Source organism: Balaenoptera musculus, chromosome 10, assembly GCF_009873245.2.
Source record: "Balaenoptera musculus isolate JJ_BM4_2016_0621 chromosome 10, mBalMus1.pri.v3, whole genome shotgun sequence".
NCBI classification, from domain to species: domain Eukaryota; kingdom Metazoa; phylum Chordata; class Mammalia; order Artiodactyla; family Balaenopteridae; genus Balaenoptera; species Balaenoptera musculus.
In genome coordinates, this window is record NC_045794.1 from 79,142,177 (window position 1) to 79,161,033 (window position 18,857).

The following is an 18,857-nucleotide window of genomic DNA, read 5'->3' on the forward strand; positions in this document are numbered from 1 at the left end:
CCCAGGTAAGTATTCTATTAAACGTATAGTATATAGATTCTGTGAGGAAGAATAAACATCAATTCATTCCCTTTTCTAGATTATCTCATTAAAGGCAACAAAGGCAATCATCGATTAGAAAGTAGGACAAACTTTGTATTTCAGCTCTTTAAAAGGAAAAAATAAAAACAGCCACCAAGGAAGTATCGAGGGCATCTTTTTAAAGAAGCCTCCCCTTAATTGCCCTCACACCACCCCCAAACTCTCCTTGAGGCACTTCGTGTATCACTTTCATTGCATTTTCCTCATATAATGGGGGGACATTAATACTTTTGTGCTTTTGTGAAAGTTAAGTGAGTTACTAAATATACAGCCCTTTGAACAGTGAACAGAAAAGAGTAGGCACTCAATAAATGTCAGCTATTACTATTATATCATTACCATCACCACATTGAAATGATTGAAATGATCTGTTACTATAAATTTCTCCCCATCTAGAATGTAAGATCCTTTAGGGAAGACCTTTTCATCTTTACAGATCTAGTGCTTACTGCAGTGCCTGCCATAGAGGAGATGTTTTTCCAATAAGTGTTTCTTTGGCTAAATTGAGCTATGATTTATAAACTTCTAGTAAACTTGACCTGCTGTTTCAGGTTTCAATAGTTCCAACTCCTGAGAAGACATAAACTAGGAAATAAGGGTGAGAAGGGTTTTGATACATCGTCGCTGATAATCCAATAGACAGTAATTGTCCAGGCCTATTTAATATTATGTTTGTGATTATTTCACTGATAGAAATATAAAGTTTATTATTTCCTTGATATACAGTTGTAGGCTCTAGCACTTGGAAATGAGGAACAAACATACAGAAGGAATCTTCTAGGATATATCTTTGTGACTCTTCACATAGATATGGCCACAAGACAATAGCAATATTTCCCGTGCATTCTGTAGAATGCTGGTCCTAAAAGATACTCTGTTAAGAAAAGCATTCTCTGATTAAATTTTGGAGACAGACTTCAGAGCTCTATAGGAGGTTTATCATGAACACTAGCATATTAAAAGCTCTGAGAAATCCCGAAGAATAGAAACCTTTGACTAATTCACCACTTCCTGAATTTGAAGGCTGTAGAAAAATTTCCCCATATCTAGTTCCTATTAACATCTTACGGAGTTAGTGTTCCATGAATCAAACTTTGGAAAATGTTATATCATAGAAACACATTTATCTAGATTTCCATTTTTTCCCTCAATAAATCTCTATGTAATTCATTAAAAAAATCTAAGTCTATGTGCATACAAGCAGATGCAAACTCTGGTTAATTTGGATGCTAAGGGAATAGTGGGATATTCTGTCTGGCTAACTAATTTTTAAAAATTAACTGTAGAGTAAATGCTAACTGCATTTAACCCTTGATGAAAAGTACTCTGCAGCATTCTCAAACTTTAATATAACACAACCACCTGAGAATTTTGGTAAAGCACATGTTTGATTCAGTAGGTCTGGGGTGGGATCAGAGGTTCTGCAACTTCTAATCAGCAACTGGATGATGCCAGTGCAGCTGGTCTTTGGACCACACACTGAGTATCAGGTTACTTTTCTGCCTTGGTAAGCAGAGTAGTGTAAATATAATAAAATTGTTACTTTGAATAACATTGTACATGTTGTTGATGGAGCCACACACTGAGATAGTTTAAATTTTGAGAGATATCCACTTGTTTTCTTGATACTACCTTTCTCATAAAAGTAAAGTGGGACCCAATGGGCAGAAAAGTTTTAGCTCTAGCGATATTTCTATCAGCACTTAGCATGAAATGTGGTGTACTGTAGGTACTTAATAACTGTTAAGTACATTAACCTATTTGTCATAAACTTTATTATCAGCCTTGGTAATTCTAAAGGTGATATAGAGACACATCTGCTAAGGAGGGAGTTAATGATAAGAAAATATTACTAAATAAAAATGAAAATGTTGCCAAACATTGCCAATCAAACAGTATAGTATGGAAAATACTAGAAAGAGAAAAAAATTGAATGCGCTAATAAGTGGTGGAATTTACCCCTGGCTCAGAAAAGGGAAGGGAAGAACCAGAATAATGTTCTGGAAGAAGGTGCCAGTAAGAAAACCCATGCTAGGGAAGTGGACACAGGCATCTCTGCCCCAAACATATGCTGGAATAGTCATAAAGTGAATGGAGATACGCCTTCCTCAGTCAGCCTACCCAGGATCAAGGGTATGTCTAGAAAAGGAAAAAAGGAAATACAGCTCTTCCATACTAACCCATCCACCTCCTACAAATTATGCTAAAAGGACTAAATTGGTACCAGTTATTTTCATAATCCCCCTACTTGGTGCAAGTATTGTGTAAATGTTTTTAACTAGGAGTGATTAGCAATATGAATTATTGGTAGTAGTTTCTAGCTTGAAGTCTTTCAGTACCCCAGATGCAGGGGAATTCTATGATAATTTAAGGGGTTGAGAAACTAATCCAGACAAGTATGTTACAATTGTGTTATAATGTTTTCTTCCTTCCTTCCTCCCTCCCTCCCTCGCTCCTTTCTTTCTTTCTTTCTTTCTTCCTTCCTTCCTTCCTTCCTTCCTTCCTTCCTTCCTTCCTTTCTTTCTTTCTTTCTTCCTTTCTTTCTTTCTTTCCTTCTTTCTTTCTTTCTTTCTTTCTTTCTTTCCTTCTTTCTTTTAAATATATTAATGTGCTCTTCATGGAGTTTTCATTAAAATAGCTTTGATACCTTTGGTCTTCTGACATTTGGATATTGCCTATAAATATCAATTGGTAGGGCTTCCCTGGTGGCGCAGTGGTTGAGAGTCTGCCTGCCAATGCAGGGGACACGGGTTCGAGCCCTGGTCTGGGAGGATCCCACGTGCCGCGGAGCAACTGGGCCCGTGAGCCACAACTACTGAGCCTGCGCGTCTGGAGCCTGTGCTCCGCAACAAGAGAGGCCGCGATAGTGAGAGGCCCGCGCACCGCGATGAAGAGTGGCCCCCACTTGCCACAACTAGAGAGAGCCCTCGCACAGAAACGAAGACGCAACACAGCCATAAATAAATAAATAAATAAATAAAATTTAAAAATAATAATAATTAAAAAAAAAAAATCAATTGGTAGGGTCCAGGTAATTATACTAAAGGTACCTATTGACTGATTATCATCTACTTGTGGATAGTTCAATCCACGCCATCTCACTGACTGAGGCGTCCAAGATGAGGGCACCTCCATCCAACCACCCATCTTCTCTATTTCTCTCATCCTCATACTCCTTTATTGTCCTCCCCCTCTTTTTTTGCCTCTATAACCATTCTGAAATTTTTTCAGTTCTTTGAACATGCTATAGTCTTTCTTCCTTCTGTTCCTTTTTAGCACTGGTTGTTCTCTCTGCTGGGAATATTCCTACCCATGTTATGTTGATTCCTATTAAACTTCAGGTCTCCTTAAGTCAAAAAATTAACTCTTGTTCATTGCCCCTCCTATGAGCTGCCCTGTACACTCTCTAAACAATACTGGTCATACTTGTGTGATCTAACACACACACGTATACACCACTAGTTGCCTATATACACACACACACACACACATATATATACATACATATATACATTTATATGCACACACACACACACACACACACACACACACACAAGCTCTTTAAAAAGATTGTGTCTCTCTTGCTCACTGTTATAATTCCCAAGAATTAGCACACAGTAGTGTTCAATAAGAATTTGTTGTACGAAAGAATAAGTTTAAAATGTCCTAATTTTGCTCAAGTCTCTTGACTTTGGAAATCAAACACTATAATATGGAAAATATTGTCTCTATTGACATTTTCACAGGCTAAAAAATAATAAGAAGTTATGTGTTTTGTTAGTTTTAGCTACCTTCTCAAATTTTGCTTATGTTTTTATAGAACTGTAGTTTGGGGACCAAAAACCTATAAAGCCTTTTCGGCACAAGTCCCTAGAAGAGCTATATAAGTAGTGAGGTAACTTTTAAAATAATCTCCTCTTTCATGCTCTTTTTACTCTGAAGCCATGAGCCCTCTAGGATTTAAATAGTTAGAGCTGGCAACCTTTTTATGTTTTGTAAGAATATGAGCAGTAGCTTGAACATAGAACAGTAACAAAACAAAGCAAAACAAAACAAAACACAAGGTATTTATCTTGGCTCCAAGTCTGCCAATAAACCTTTCCATTTCTCTTTTTATTGGTAAGACACAGACATTTTTTTTAAAAAGTCACTGTTTTAATCTTTTGTACATTTACTCATCTTACAATTTTGTAAAGCTGCAGAATTTAAAATTTGATTAGTAAAGTAAAATGCAGTGAATAATATGCAGTGCTTTCAAATTAATCTGAACATTATATCAGTAAAATATATTGGAAATATATGAAACTTTCCTAATTAAATCACTACAATGGCTCCCAGTACCCTAGGGAATAAATACTAAAATTTTTAGGATAGCATACAAGACTCTCTAAAATCTAGCCCTAATCAATGTTTCAAAGTTTTCTTTCACTATTCTTGTAGCTCTTCTACTTGTTACTCTAATGAAAGTGACCAGCCATTTGCTATACCAGAACAGAGGAGATACTTGAATGTTAGTTAGATATTAGAAACTGGGTTTGTTTTAACCAATGTAAGTAAAATTGGGGAGGCCTTCAACTAGACCAGTGTTTCTCAAACTTTAGCTTGCATCAGAAACACCTGGAGGGCTGGGAAAACTCAGATTTCTGGGCTCCACCCAAAGAATTTTTGATTCAGTTGGTCTGGGCTGGAGTCTGAGAATTTGCATTTCTAACACATTTCCCACGTGACGCTGTTGCTGATGGCTCCACAACCACACTTTGAGAATCACTGGTTTGCTTGTTAACTTCAACTAAAGTTAAAAAAACCAGAAAACCCCACAAACTTCCAGTTACAAGATAAATAAGATTTGGCGTTGTAATGTACAACCTGATAACTATAGTTAATACCATACTGTATATGTGAAAATTGCTAAGAGAGTAGATCATAAAAGTTCTCATCACAAGGAAAAAAACTGTAACTATGTGAGGTGATAGATGTTAACTAAACTTACTGTGGTGATCATTTCACCATTATACATATACTAAATGATTATGTTGTACACCTTAAACTTATACAGTGCTATATGCCAATTATTTCTCAATAAAACTGGGGGAAAATAAAAAAAAAATACTGCATCTTGTCACTCCTCATTCCAAATCTCTGGCACCTTGGATCCTTCTTAACTTGTTTTGGTGATAAAAGCACTTATCACCTTCTAACATACTATATATTTCACTTATTACTTATATTTATTGTGTGTCTTCTCTTCTAGAATATAAACTCCTTGAGTGCAGGGGTCTTTGTTTTGTTCCTGAACACATCCTAAGCCCTTGGCACATAGTAGGCACTCAATGTATATCCATTGAATGAACGAATGAATGAATGAAGGAATGACTACGTTAGGTACATTGTACAACATACTGTTTCAAATCAGTGCTATATAACAGTATCTTTTTGAAAATGTTGCCTGTTGCTATACAAGACAGTTACAAGTATCTAAGTTACTCAATGACAAATTAATTTCCTTTCCTGTTTTATCTGCTTGTTAGTCCATACATTCTTATTTTTAGACATTTCTACTAGTGGTCTGAGGATGTGGAATACACACATACACATATCTATTTAAATATATCCTGTACAATTGGTGTTAGGGCTGAATATATTCTAGACTGAAACAATTTCATAAGCCGACCCTTCAGTCAGCACATGGAGTTAAGGAAACTACATTTTAGTCCCTAAGGTACTATGGATTTTAAAGAAGTAATTATCTTTGACATAAGGTATTTTTAGTCAATAAAGAGTAGAAACTCTATAGTATTATTTCCCACTGTCTACCTTATAGGACAACAGTTATTATAATACTAGTTTTCATTTCTTGGGGGCTAACTATATGACAGGCAATGCGCTAAACACTCCACATACTTTAGCTTATGTAGTTCTCATTACAACCCTGTTGGGAGAAGGAAATCGAAGTCCAAAGAGCTTCAACAGCTGGCATAGGATTACACAGCCGTAAGGGGCAGGGAAAGCTTCTACTCTAGATCTGTTTGAAACCTATTAAGATGAAAGTCTGAGTACAGCAAGGAGCAGGAGTAAAACAGAATTCTTGGAGAAATATTATGACATAAATCCAAATGTGGGGCTCAAGGTTGAAAGGGAGCTGTTCCACATTCTATCTTCCACAGTCTAAGAGAGAAAGCTTGTAACAAGTAAGACCACTCATATTTCATGTAGATATCTCCTGCCTGAGGTTAAAACTGTATTTTCAAGAGCAATAGAATTTTTCCTTTAAATTAAAAACAAACCCAAGATTTTAAATGATTGTTTCCCATTGTATTGCTCCTTTCCTGTCACTGTTTTTCATCTAGAACATGGAGTCCTTGGCGGGGAAAGGAAGGGCATGATCATTCATCTCCATTAACAGTCTTGAGTGGTTTCTGTTATCTAATAATTTCTGAGTTGACAGATGTGGAAATGCTCATGTAGTTAAATGACTATTCATCCACACTGGACTTTCACTTAAGCTCTGCATACATCTTTCACAGTCATGTTTCAGGTTATGTCTCATTAATTGATCAGATCTTTGAAAATTCTACTCTTTTTTCAAATAAACCTCTTCTTGGAGTTATGCCAACAAAAAAGCAGAACCATTCTGTAACAGTTTAGTATTTGGGGGGAGAGTAGGGAATTATTGTTATGTTCTAAATTCATTTATGATACATTGCTACATTAGAGCAGAGTCAACCAAATTGCATTCACAATGAAACCAAAACCTGTCATTTTTCAGGTGTTCAAATTCACTGCAGAGATGAACACTAGAATGACCCAAGTGCAGATAACCACTTTTTTTTCGTCTATTTGAGTCCATTATTGTCTGTGTCTTACTCATATGTTTGGTCTTAAGATGATCTTAAATATATCTCCCTCTTCATCATTCTTTTTTCTCTTTTATTAGTCATCTTGTTTTCCAAAATGTGGTGCTATAGGAAACAATTTTACTTCATGGAGAGTGAGAAAGGACATTGTTTTTATGAATATTGTACTGTTTCTACCTAACAGATTGAAAATTCTTACCCCTTATCAATGAAGTTAACTGATGTGTGTGAGTGGATTGTCTGAGAATTTCATGACCTCTCTCCCGTGCGTGAGCAAATGAAGGATGGAGAGTCATCTCTTTTGTACAAATCAACCTTTTTTTTTCCCCAGTAACCATTAATTCACTTACATTTGCAAGCATCTGGGGCAGAGAAAGGTCTTCGGAGGTCCCGGTAGAAGCCTGGCTTACATCGTTGGCAATGCTGACCTTCTGTGTTGTGCTGACAGTCATTGCAGACGCCACCACTACGATTCCCTGATGCTTCCCACACATTAATGTCAAAGTGACAGGCATCAGCATGTCCATTGCACTTGCAGGCTGGGAAAAAGAAGCATGGGAGGAAAACAAAGAATTAAAAATAAAATGACAGGTTCTCTAATATTCAGGCAGTTAAAAGTAGGGTAAGCTGATTCCTAATTTTTAAAAATTTAGTTTTTTCACACTCAGAGACATAGAGAACAGACTTGTGGTTGCCAAGGGGGAGGGGAGATGGGGGAGGGATGGAGTGGCAGTTTGGGGTTAGCAGATGCAAACAATTATATATAGAATGGATAAACAACAAGGTCTTACTGTACAGCACAGGGAACTATATTCAATATCCTGTGATAAACCATAATGGAAAATAATATTTTTAAAAGAATGTATATATATGTACATACATCTATATGTATGTATATCTGAATCACTTTGCTGTACAGCAGAAATTAACACAACATTGTAAATCAACTATACTTCCATTAAAAAAAATTTAGTTTTTTGAATAGTATACATTTTCACAGTACAAGATTCAAAACAGTATAAAAACATTTATACATTAAGAACTCTTTCACCCTGTTTCCTCTGGCCTTCAGTAGCTGCTTTCCTTTCTTCCTTCCTTCCTTCTCTTTCTCCCTTCCTTCCCTCCCTCCTTCCTCCGAGCCTAGAAGGAACCTTCTGGTGGGCAGAGGTTAGTAACTTGGCAGATAGATTGATTTACCTTTTATGAAGTACTATTCCTCAGCTATTGCTGTACTGGTGAGTACGAGGTAGTCTCCTATAGAAGCCTTAATTTTCTTATAGAAGAGGCTTGCAGAGTTTCTTATATAACAATTTCTCAAAGACATTTCTAAGATTATCAGTCAATAGCGCCAAGTGACAAGTCTCTGTGTTCTATATGTATTTAGATATGCAGCTGGTTTCGGTGGAAAGGGCCAGAATGGCACTCTAGGAATTTAGGAGAAATTCTTTAGATTCTCTTGGTGAGTGATTTGAATAAGGATCCAGACTTTTTTCTGGAGGTCAACTGCATTTGAAAATGTTTGTGCTATTGTTTTTCATTGTTTCCTTGATGTGTTATGATATTTTGACCAGACTCATAGTCTTTAAAAAGCATATTGGAAGATAATTTAAGATTTATGCTTAGAGGAAATCCTTTACATTTCCTAGAAACTAAAATAAATCAGTTATGATTCCAAATTATGTAAGGGAAGAGACTTCTCACAATTTTACCCACTGTACTTGCCTTTAAATCCTAGTAAAACTGAAGTCTGTGAGTGTAAAGGTTGTTACGGGCATGTGTATTTCTCTGTGCGTGTGTATTTCTATTTCATGTATATTTCATTTTGAATTGCAAAGAAAAAAAATGATTCATGTTCCCATATTTTTTACCCTTCTATCTAATTTCCAACCTCAAACCCAAAGTTAGCCATGGCAATGTTAGTCTCATTCTTGATGAACTGGCTTAGTTTTAAATCTAATTTGTTACTACAAGTATCATAAGTGAAAAGAAAGGCATTATGGTATTACAGAAAAAAGACATTTAATTTGGAGTCTGAAGACTAGGGATCAAGTCCTGACTCTATCATTTACTAACTTTGGCAAGTTACTTAATCTTATTGAGCCTCAGTTTCCTGATCTCTAAAATGGGATTAACACCACCTACTTTATAGGGTTGTTTTGGGAACTGAATTCAAGATAGCTATTTTCATGATTATAATTCAATATCTCAGCTATGATGGTAACTGCACATTCTAATCCTCAGTTGCTCTTGCGTCTAGCCATGTTTTATTATGTCAAAGTCTCAGGGAGGGTGCTTAGGTCCCACATAGTGTCCCAGCAAATGGGCAACACATTCTTGGCAAAATAGTATATCGGTGATTTTGCAAGCAGTAATTGTTTCCAAATGGCTGAAGTTACAGTGGGCAGTGATATGGTCTATGTTTGATATGGGCTACTACTTTATATTGTGTTTCTAGAGACAACAAGGAGTCCATAGATGTTTACTTTACAAAGAAGGCTTTGAGTCTGTGTGTTTGGTACTTACTTCTGCACTCTTTTGGAGACCCTGTTTTGCCATCAGCTGCCTCCCAGGGGCGGTCATTGTATAAAGGTGCACAATGTTGGCAGTGGGTGCCTGCTGTGTTGTGCTTACACATACACTTTCCATGGACCTGCAAACAAAAATAAGTAAGCGCTATGAGCACAAACAATGTTGGAAAGAACACTCTTCCCACAACCTCATCTCATTGGTTGGCTTTAGCCATATGACATTCATTCATTTTTGTGAAGAAGTTGGTCATCAAGATGAAAGATCCTTTCTTTAGTTTGTCTTGTTGTTAATTCATATCCTTGGCTGTAGGATATGTGAACCTAATGAGCAATTCTGAGATTACTGGCTAGGCATTTACTTAAATTTTTTTTGTTTTGTTTTTTGTATTTTGTTTTTGTTTTTTTAATTATTTATTTATTTTTGGCTGCATTGGGTCTTCGTTGCAGTGCGCGGGCTTCTCATTGCAGTGGCTTCTCTTGTTGTGGAGCACGGGCTCTAGGCGCACGGGCTTCAGTAGTTGTGGCACGCGGGCTCAGTAGTTGTGGCTCGCAGGCTCTAGAGCGCAGGCTCAGTAGTTGTGGTGCATGGGCTTAGTTGCTCCGTGGCATGTGGGATCTTCCCGGTCCAGGGCTCAAACCCGTGTCCCCTGCATTGGCAGGCGGATTCTTAACCACTGCACCACCAGGGAAGCCCTACTTAAATTTTTAATACCTTTAAATTATTTTATTCTTTACACAAAAGTAATACATCTTCAATATAGAAAACTTAGAAATCTGTAATCCCATCACAAAGTGACATCATTATCAATATTTGAAGCATATATTTGAGGTACTTTAAAAATAAAATTATATTTAATAAGGTTTTTAAAAACACAATTAAAACTTCTTTTTTGGATTGAGATCATCATTTCATGTCATTAAATATTCTTGTACAACACACATTTTAATGGCTCCCTTGTATGATGTAAAATTTATTTGACCAATCCCCTATTTTTGGTCATTTAGGCTTTAAAATATTTTTACATACTATATTTTAATTCTATAATGAATATCCTTGTAGCTAACAATTTGTGTACATCTTTATTAGGACTGTGTTTTCTAGAGGTCAAATTGAACAGTCAACATTTGTATATTTTTAAGGCTTTGAACACATTTTGTCATAATGACTGGGCATTTTCTTTTAATCCCACAATTCAGAGTAGTTGAGGGTTTTTAAAATAGTATTTTTCACAGGGAGGAATACTTTAGTGGAATTATCTGGGATCTGAGAGTTTTATGAGAATTTTAATATTTTTTGTATTATCTCACCAATAATTTCTTTTTTAAAAATTTTATTTATTTATTTATTTGGCTGCATTGGGTCTTCATTGCTGCACACGGGCTTTCTCTAGTTGCGGCGAGTGGGGGCTACTCTTCATTGTGGTGCTCAGGCTTCTCATTGCAGTGGCCTCTCTTGTTGCGGAGCACGGGCTCTAGGTGCATGGGCTTCAGTAGTTGTGGCTCACGGGCTCAGTAGTTGTGGCTCATGGGCTCTAGAGCGCAGGCTCAGTAGTTGTGGTGCATGGGCTTAATTGCTCTGCGGCATGTGGGATCCTCCCAGACCAGGGATAGAACCCATGTCCCCTGCATTGGCAGGCGGATTCTTAACCACTGCGCCACCAGGGAAGTCCCCACACATTCACAGATTTCCCCTAGCCTCCTAGCACCACAGCTTGGTTAATTTTGTTTCCTCTTCCTGGAAACTCTCTTCCCTCTTCCCTTCTGCCTGTCAGAAATACTGCCCAACTTCAAGAACCATCTCAAAACCCAATCCCTCTCATAAAGTCCTAAATAATTTCTAAAAATTAATATTTGGGATCATCTGGAATACTTCCTAATAACTAAGTATTGCCCTGAATTCCAGTAGCAAAATGCATTTATTGACACATGATGTCATGACTGTACAAATGAACGTTTTGTAAAGCAGCTCAGAATGGGATTCCCAAATTTGGATCTATGAGGTATTGTTGTTGTTTTCTTGAGAAACAGTATAAGAGGTAAATCAGCATAAAGGTAATAAATTATATCAACCAGTCAACAATTATTTAATGAATATCTACAAGAGAGAGTTGCTATGTTAGGCAATGTTTGGTACACAAAGCATTACAAAACATGATTTCTGTCTTTAAGCAAAGTATAATGTAGCTGGAGAAAAAAAAATTTACATAGAAAAAAATTACAGATAAACAAGACAATAAATAAATACCTAAGAAACAAAATGATGTTGGAATTCAAAAGATGCAGAAATCACCATAGATTAGCAGTTGTTTATGAGAGGGACTGGGTTTTGAGATGGTTCTTGAAGTTGGGCAGTATTTCTGACAGGAACACGGGAAGAGACTTTCCAGGAAGAAGAAACAAAATTAACCAAGCTGTGGTGCCAGGAGGCTAGGGAAAATCTGTGAACAAAGTTTATTTTAATACATCCAAAATATTCTGACTGTGATGATAAAGGAACTACTAAAAACAACATGTACTTAGAGAGGCCAGAAACAAAATGAATCTTAGAGTTCAACAAATGTGGAAATAACCAAAACCAGTACATTGATGTACTACTGCTGGACCTAATTTAACACTTGAGTAAGTTGTGTTATCTTATCCAGGATCCCCTTTCTCTTTTCATTTCCTTGGTATATATGTCTTTGGTTCTACCGGTAGAGGCACTCTGAAAATAGCATATGCATTATCCAAGTGTGTTACATGACTACTGTAGACCTTTATGCACACATAAAGTTCAAGTGCAGGATTTATTCAGGGCTTGGAGGAGCACAGGCTACTTGTAAATGAATCACATGAGGACTAAGAGTTATAATCTGGGAAATTTCATAAATAATAATTTTGGTGGCCATCTTGCTAAATTTAATTTCTATGTATTGTAAAGTAAGGTTTTTGTGCTTAATGAAAATTAATTATAGCTGTCCTTTTCATTCTTAGGGATTAGCCAGGATATAGATTTTTTAAATGGTAGAATTGACTCAGAGTACAATGTTGTTGCAAAAACTTTTGTTGATTTTCTTTATAGAAACCCAGCTTATATTATAGATTCAACTTATTGGTTTTGCTCTTGGAATGCCCAAGTGTAAGGTGAGTTATAGTTACCTATTTTCTTGGGCTTCTCTTTGTGACTATGCCTGCTAGGAGCTGTTTATACATAAAGTCCCATGGAGTTGTAATAGTTTACTATACATCACTATTCACATGTCCAGGCAAGAGCTAAAGACAAATTTGCACTTAAAGTTGGAGATCTGCAGGAATTCAATTTCTACTGCTCTGTAAGAATGAAGTCTTTTCATCCTAGCTCCTGGATATCTAATTTTTCATATATTCTGGTAGAAATGCTCCAGTCCAACTGCTTTTTATTAAATATTTTAAATTCAACATTCCTTATCATAATGAAAAAAATAGAAATTCTATCAAATAACTTCTGCATGGTAAGATTCTTTTTTAATTGAAATATAGTTGATTTACAATGTTGTGTTAATTTCTACTGTACAGCAAAGTGATTCAGTTATGTGCATATATATATATTCTTTTTCATATTTTCCATTATGGTTTATCACAGGATATTGAATATAGTTCACTGTGCTATACAGTAAGACCTTGTTTATCCATTCTATATCTAATAGTTTGCATCTGCTAACCTCAAACTCCAACTTCTTCCCTCTTCAACCCCCCTCCCCCTTGCTAATCACAAGTCTGTTCTCTATGTCTGTGAGTCTGTTTCTGTTTCGCAGATAAGTTCATTTGTGTCATATTCTAGATTTGCATGGTAAGATTCTTAAAAGGTTCTCAGTAAAAGATGGATGATTCTTTGTTTACTTGTAGTAGATCCTGATTTCAAACAAAATGGAGTCTTTTGAAAAAATGAATAAGAAAAATCTTCCAAAGTTGAGGAATTTAGTGAAGCGAAGGCATACTTATATAGCTGGCACAAGTTAGTAGCATAATGAAGATTAGCAGAAAAAGCAGTTTTGTAACTGTCTAAATTCTATAATAACCTGTGAAAAAATAAAAAACAAACCACTACATACAAAACACCCAGGATACAAATATTTGATAGAATTAGAGTCAAAATTCCTAGAATAAACCATCCCTAATTCATCATTGCTGTTAAGGAGATTATATGGAATACTATCTGAGGAGGGCATTTGAAACAATGTTAAGAAGTCCAAAGTAAATATAGTAGAGACCAAGGTCAATAATTGCTATCTGTATAAAACTCTAAGTGCGGTCCCTGAGGTTGTGTCTTGAAGAGTACATAGGATTTTCCTTAGGGAGCAAAGACAAGAAGATAACCCCAAAGGAATATTCTGAATAGTCAGTAAGTAAACCAGAGGACATGTGTTGAATAAGTAGGTTCTATCTAGACCACGGAATACATTAAATAGCTTAAGAATGATGAATTTATCCTGTAATACTGAAGATCCATTGAAGATTTTTGAGTAAGGAAGTGATTGAAAGTTATATTAAATATACTTTATTTTCTTCTCTTTTAAAAGATTTCCTTTTATCTCCTATCTTGTCTGTTATGTTGTTTCTTCCCCCTCCTTTACTATTTCTTTTCCAAAATTTTTTACCCCAGCTTATACCTTCCAACAGCCAATGGCAGTCAAATGTATTTTCTGATAATGTTTAGAATTTTAAAAGGTTGTTAATTTTTATTTTATTGCCTTTTTGTATCCTTCCTACTTTTAAAACAACCATTTATTCAATACTATATAAACATAGATGCTGCAAATTATTGCTACTTTTCTTTAGAGGAATTAAACTATCATTATAAGTCAGTTTATCTGGTTTGGTCTTGGACTGCCCAAGGCCTATATGTAATTTCACCTAACTCATAGGTTAGTCCTGGCCCACAAATTCCAGGCCTCAGGAGGCCACAGACATTTAGGGAAACCTCATCAAACATTCACATGTATCACAAGATAATGTGGACAGGTCAGTTCCCTCTGGAGTAAGGACTTCAGAGCATTCCCTCATTCCTGCATGCCAAGGATTGGGATGAACCTCCCAGGGTCTGAAAGATGCCAGCCCAGCAAATATTTCTGCACACAGAAAAATTCAAGGAGCTGTCATTTTGAGAATTACCAAAAATAGCTGTAAATCATTACCTAGACCATCTGAAACAAGAAATCCTTCCTCAGCAATACAACTGTTACAGTTCAAGCTTGAAAGATCACCCACTATTTGATGCTCGTGAAAAATGTGCAAGTAAAACTAGGTCTTCATTGAAAAAAAAAAACAAAACAGAAAAAGGAAAATTTAGTAACAAGTTAAACATAGCTCTTATTTGGTACACAAACATAAGCTAGATAAAGAGCAGGAAAATGGGATTATGTATTTAAGGCTTAGTTGAAGAAGAGTGGTGTCTGGCTTTATAATTGGAAAATGAGAAATCTATTTCAACAAAAAAATCTACAACTCCTAATTATCTAAGAGGTATACCTTGGCATTTTGGATATTCTATGAATTTCATAAACTCCTCTGCTATACTGAGAGTATGTTTCTCTGTTGATGTCAAAAGTTTTCCTACCTATATCTGAAACCAAGCAAGACCCTGTGGGACTCCTGGGCATGAAAGCCTTTCTGTGTCCCCCGTTTTTTGTTTGCAGGGAATAGCCTTCAGCCTCCATGACCTTCCCTGAGTTCCAAAGGGCAGGTCCAAACAGTTGCTAATCAAGGAATGGAGGGTATGCAAAGATAAGGGAGGAGCAGCCAAAAAACAGTAGTGCAGCCTTGGGGCAGGGTCCTGCTTCTGCCCCAAGGGACACACATAACAATACCTTTAAGCTCTTTACAGAACTAAAATTCCCAACAAATGGAAGATGTTAGCATTCTTCATTCCAGAGAAGCTTATCAAGAGACTACCTGGGCCAGATTAAAGGAACCAGAGAAGCTCATTAGGAGACCACCTGTGGTCAGATTAAAGGAGTGCAGGCCCTGCACACACCCTGACCCTTATCAACAATTCCGCCCTTGAACCATTGCTATAAAACTCCTCACCAAATCCTCCCAGGTTGGGACACACACTTTTGAGAGGCACGAGCCCGCTGTGTCCCTCTTTGCCTGGCAAAGCAATAAAGCTGTTCTTTTCTACTTCACCCAAAACTCTGTCTCCAAGATTTGATTCAGCACCAGTGCACAGAGGCCAAGTTTTCAGCCTCATGTCTAATAGTATTTATTTGTTACTAATATTAACCTACTTGCAAGTCATTTTTAGCATATTTATCTTACAGGGAGGGAATCATACAAACTTTGAACCAGTAATTTAAGGAATTACTGGAACAGCTTGCTCATTAACACCTGTGCACTTTGACAAATATTATATATTAGAGGCAAATAGACATAGAAGAGAAAATACCACTCCTTCATATGTAAGGCTATATAACTAAGAATCTAGGTGGGGGCAAAATGAGGAAACGATTTTTTCAAATCCGTCATTGGAAGATACACATCTTGCTTAGAAAAGCTGCTTTTTTAAAATTATTTTTAAAAATTTATTTATTTTTGTCTCTGTTGGGTCTTCGTTGCTGCGTGCGAGCTTTCTCTAGTTGTGGCGAGCAGGGGCTACTCTTTGTTGAGGTGTGAAGACTTCTCATTGCGGTGGCTTCTCTTGTTGCGGAGCACGGGCTCTAGGCACGCGGGCTTCAGTAGTTGTGGCTCGCAGGTTCTAGAGCGCAGGCTCGGTAGTTGTGGCACACAGGCTTAGTTGTTCTGCAGTATGTGGGATCTTCCCGGACCAGGGCTCGAACCCATGTCCCCTGCATTGGCAGGCAGATTCTTAACCACTGTGCCACCAGGGAAGCCCAAAAAGCTGCTTTTTAATTGTTCTCTTTGGGGCAGAAGGCCTTCTAGAAGTCAACAAACATAGAGTTGAGGAAATTGGCCATGGCAGGAGGTTGTGAGAATCTGGTTGTTTGCCATGTCAAGCATATGGGTAGGACAATCACTTATCAAGATGTTGTAGAATATTTGAACATTAGATGGAAGATTGGCTTTGATGACTTGTAAGGTCCTTCTAGTCTTAAGGTTCTATGATTCTAAGCCCTGCTACTCTGTATTGTGAATACTGCCTGGTTGTAGGCAACTACCCATAATCCTTTCTGAGCTACCAGATAAGACTTAAATGTCATATGGCTGGGTCCTGTTGGCATCTCTCCAGTGCAGCATGTTTCCAAATGATGTGAAAGTCAAACAAGGGAGAGCTAGGAGAATATCTCTTCTTTTTTGCAGGCACTACCTGATGTGGCACAAATGAAAAATAAATGTTAATAGTCTCTGAAGATTGATTTGCATTTGTCAATAATGACTATACCTAAACTAAATTGTATTCTTTCTGATTTTTCTTCTACTGTTTTCCTCCTTCTGAACTGCATTTTCCCCATTGCTTGTGACTAAAGTAATTATAGGCTGTCATTCTAGCACCTGCCTTCCAAATAAAGATATATTTCATCATCTAGTGATGCTCACCAGACATTCACCATAATGGAATTACCAAAGCGAATAATCAATCTGGTTAAAGCTTTGAAGGACTCAAATTAACTGAATTGCTTTGTGAATGTCTGATAAAATTTACTTCCCAACTGCTTTCCAAGAAAGAAAGGACCAACTATTGTTCATGTCCTACCAAACTTTATAATGAAAGTTAGTGGAAAAAAAGATTTTACAGCTAAATATTCAGAAATTCCTGAATTTCATCAATTGACTAATTTCCTTGAGCTCTTGTGTCATTATTGTTTACATATACATGATTTTATTTTCATTCTTTGAATTCCAATGGGAAATGAATATTCTTTCATACCATCATTGGAACTTTAAAAAATGTTTGTGAAGAAAGGATACAAACAGTGCCTATTCTATGAACCTAAGAAAAATGCCCACTTAAAGGCAGCTGTGGCAATTCACGGACCTCCATTTAGCTATGACAAATGATTTAGAAAGTGGAACAATGCTTTGTAGCACCTTAAGACAAAATGTAAAGGCAAAAAACTGATTTAATTTCTAAAGAGATAGTATGTCCCTTTTAGAGAAAAGGATTAACTTCTAAAAGAATGAACTTCTTATGCATGAAAAGAGATGAATTCTAATAATGGGCTAGCCTGTTAGAACCTGCTCCTCTTAAGCAGGGAAAAACAGGCACAACAATGCTACAGCATAAACCTTTGAATAGAAAGCATTGTGAGGAAAACATGTCTTTTCATTAACAAATAAAATATTCCTCTACCCCTATTAAAGGTTTGCATGTTTTAATTTCACAGAAGAAGTGGGAGTTCTATGGTGAATATGAAGCATAATAATTGAGTCTGGTAAAAGGGGGCTTGAAACATACTGTCAGAATGGGATAAAATAGGCTGAAGCCCGAGTATTCCAAACCCTTGCCCAATAATATGTATAGCAGAATGTAAGAAGTTGAAAAGCTCTACAATCTATTCCTTGGTCTACACTTTAACACTAGAGAAAACGGGTCTTGTAAGAAAGCATGGGCAAAAAAATAAAGAGGTATAGAGCAGAAACAATTATGAGTAAAGAATGAAAATCAGCCACGAGAGGCTTCCCCGTCAGCCTGTTGCCTGAAATTCTTCCTATTGGGACTCATTCCTTTAGCTTCTGAATGGTGCTTTAGGCTCAAGAGCTCCCTACAAAAATGTACTTAAGCTCAGGAGGCGTAAATCCTTAAATTATTAGCAACAAACATATCAGCAGGGATTATAACCATCTGTTTTCAATCCTAAAACTGTACTCAGAGTTGCTTAAAGGAGGAAGTAGTTTCCTGGTGGAAGGAAAGGGAATGTCTAAAGGGGAGAGGGAAGGAGCCAAAGACAAACTGTGCCTACTTCACTATTTTGCCAAGAACCTTGCTCTGGCTGACAAACCTGGAAAAAAAACAAAAACAAAAACCATGCATGGAGCCAATACAAATTTCATAGGAAAACTGCATGTAAGTACACTGTACGGTAATCGTGTTTATATACCTCTCTCCACTAGATTGTAAACTCTTGCAGGGAAGAAACTGTGGCTTAAATTTCTTTGAATCCCCAGTACCTGGCATATAATAGGTTTTCAATCAATATGTGTTAATTTTTTTTTTTTTTAATTCAGCCAATGTATATTCAAAGGAGCATTGAGAACCTTAGTTATTGAGTTTAGTTCCACTTTAAAAACTTCCCAAGAAAGCAGGGTGCTAATTAATCATTTGAAGTGGGAATAGGATACTTTTGTTTGTCACAGAGCAGGATTTTGGGCAGAGTAGGATTGAAAGACATTCAGCTTTGTCCAGAGTGCTTCTGGTCAAGGAATATTGGTAAATATAGTGTTACATAGGGTGGTCATCTATAGTTGCTATGGGAGAACT

General features: G+C 36.7%; 1 protein-coding gene across 2 annotated transcripts in view; it reads right to left on the reverse strand.

Moving 5' to 3' along the window:
• Positions 1 to 18,857, reverse strand: part of NTN4 (netrin 4) — a 110,702-nt gene that overhangs the window by 34,470 nt on the left and 57,375 nt on the right. For both annotated transcript variants that reach the window (XM_036867214.1, XM_036867212.1), the window contains exons 4-5: positions 9,459 to 9,585; positions 7,286 to 7,474 (exon numbers count right to left, since the gene is read on the reverse strand). In XM_036867214.1, coding sequence (XP_036723109.1) covers positions 7,286 to 7,474; positions 9,459 to 9,585 — 316 coding nt within the window. The remainder of the gene's footprint in view (positions 1 to 7,285; positions 7,475 to 9,458; positions 9,586 to 18,857) is intronic.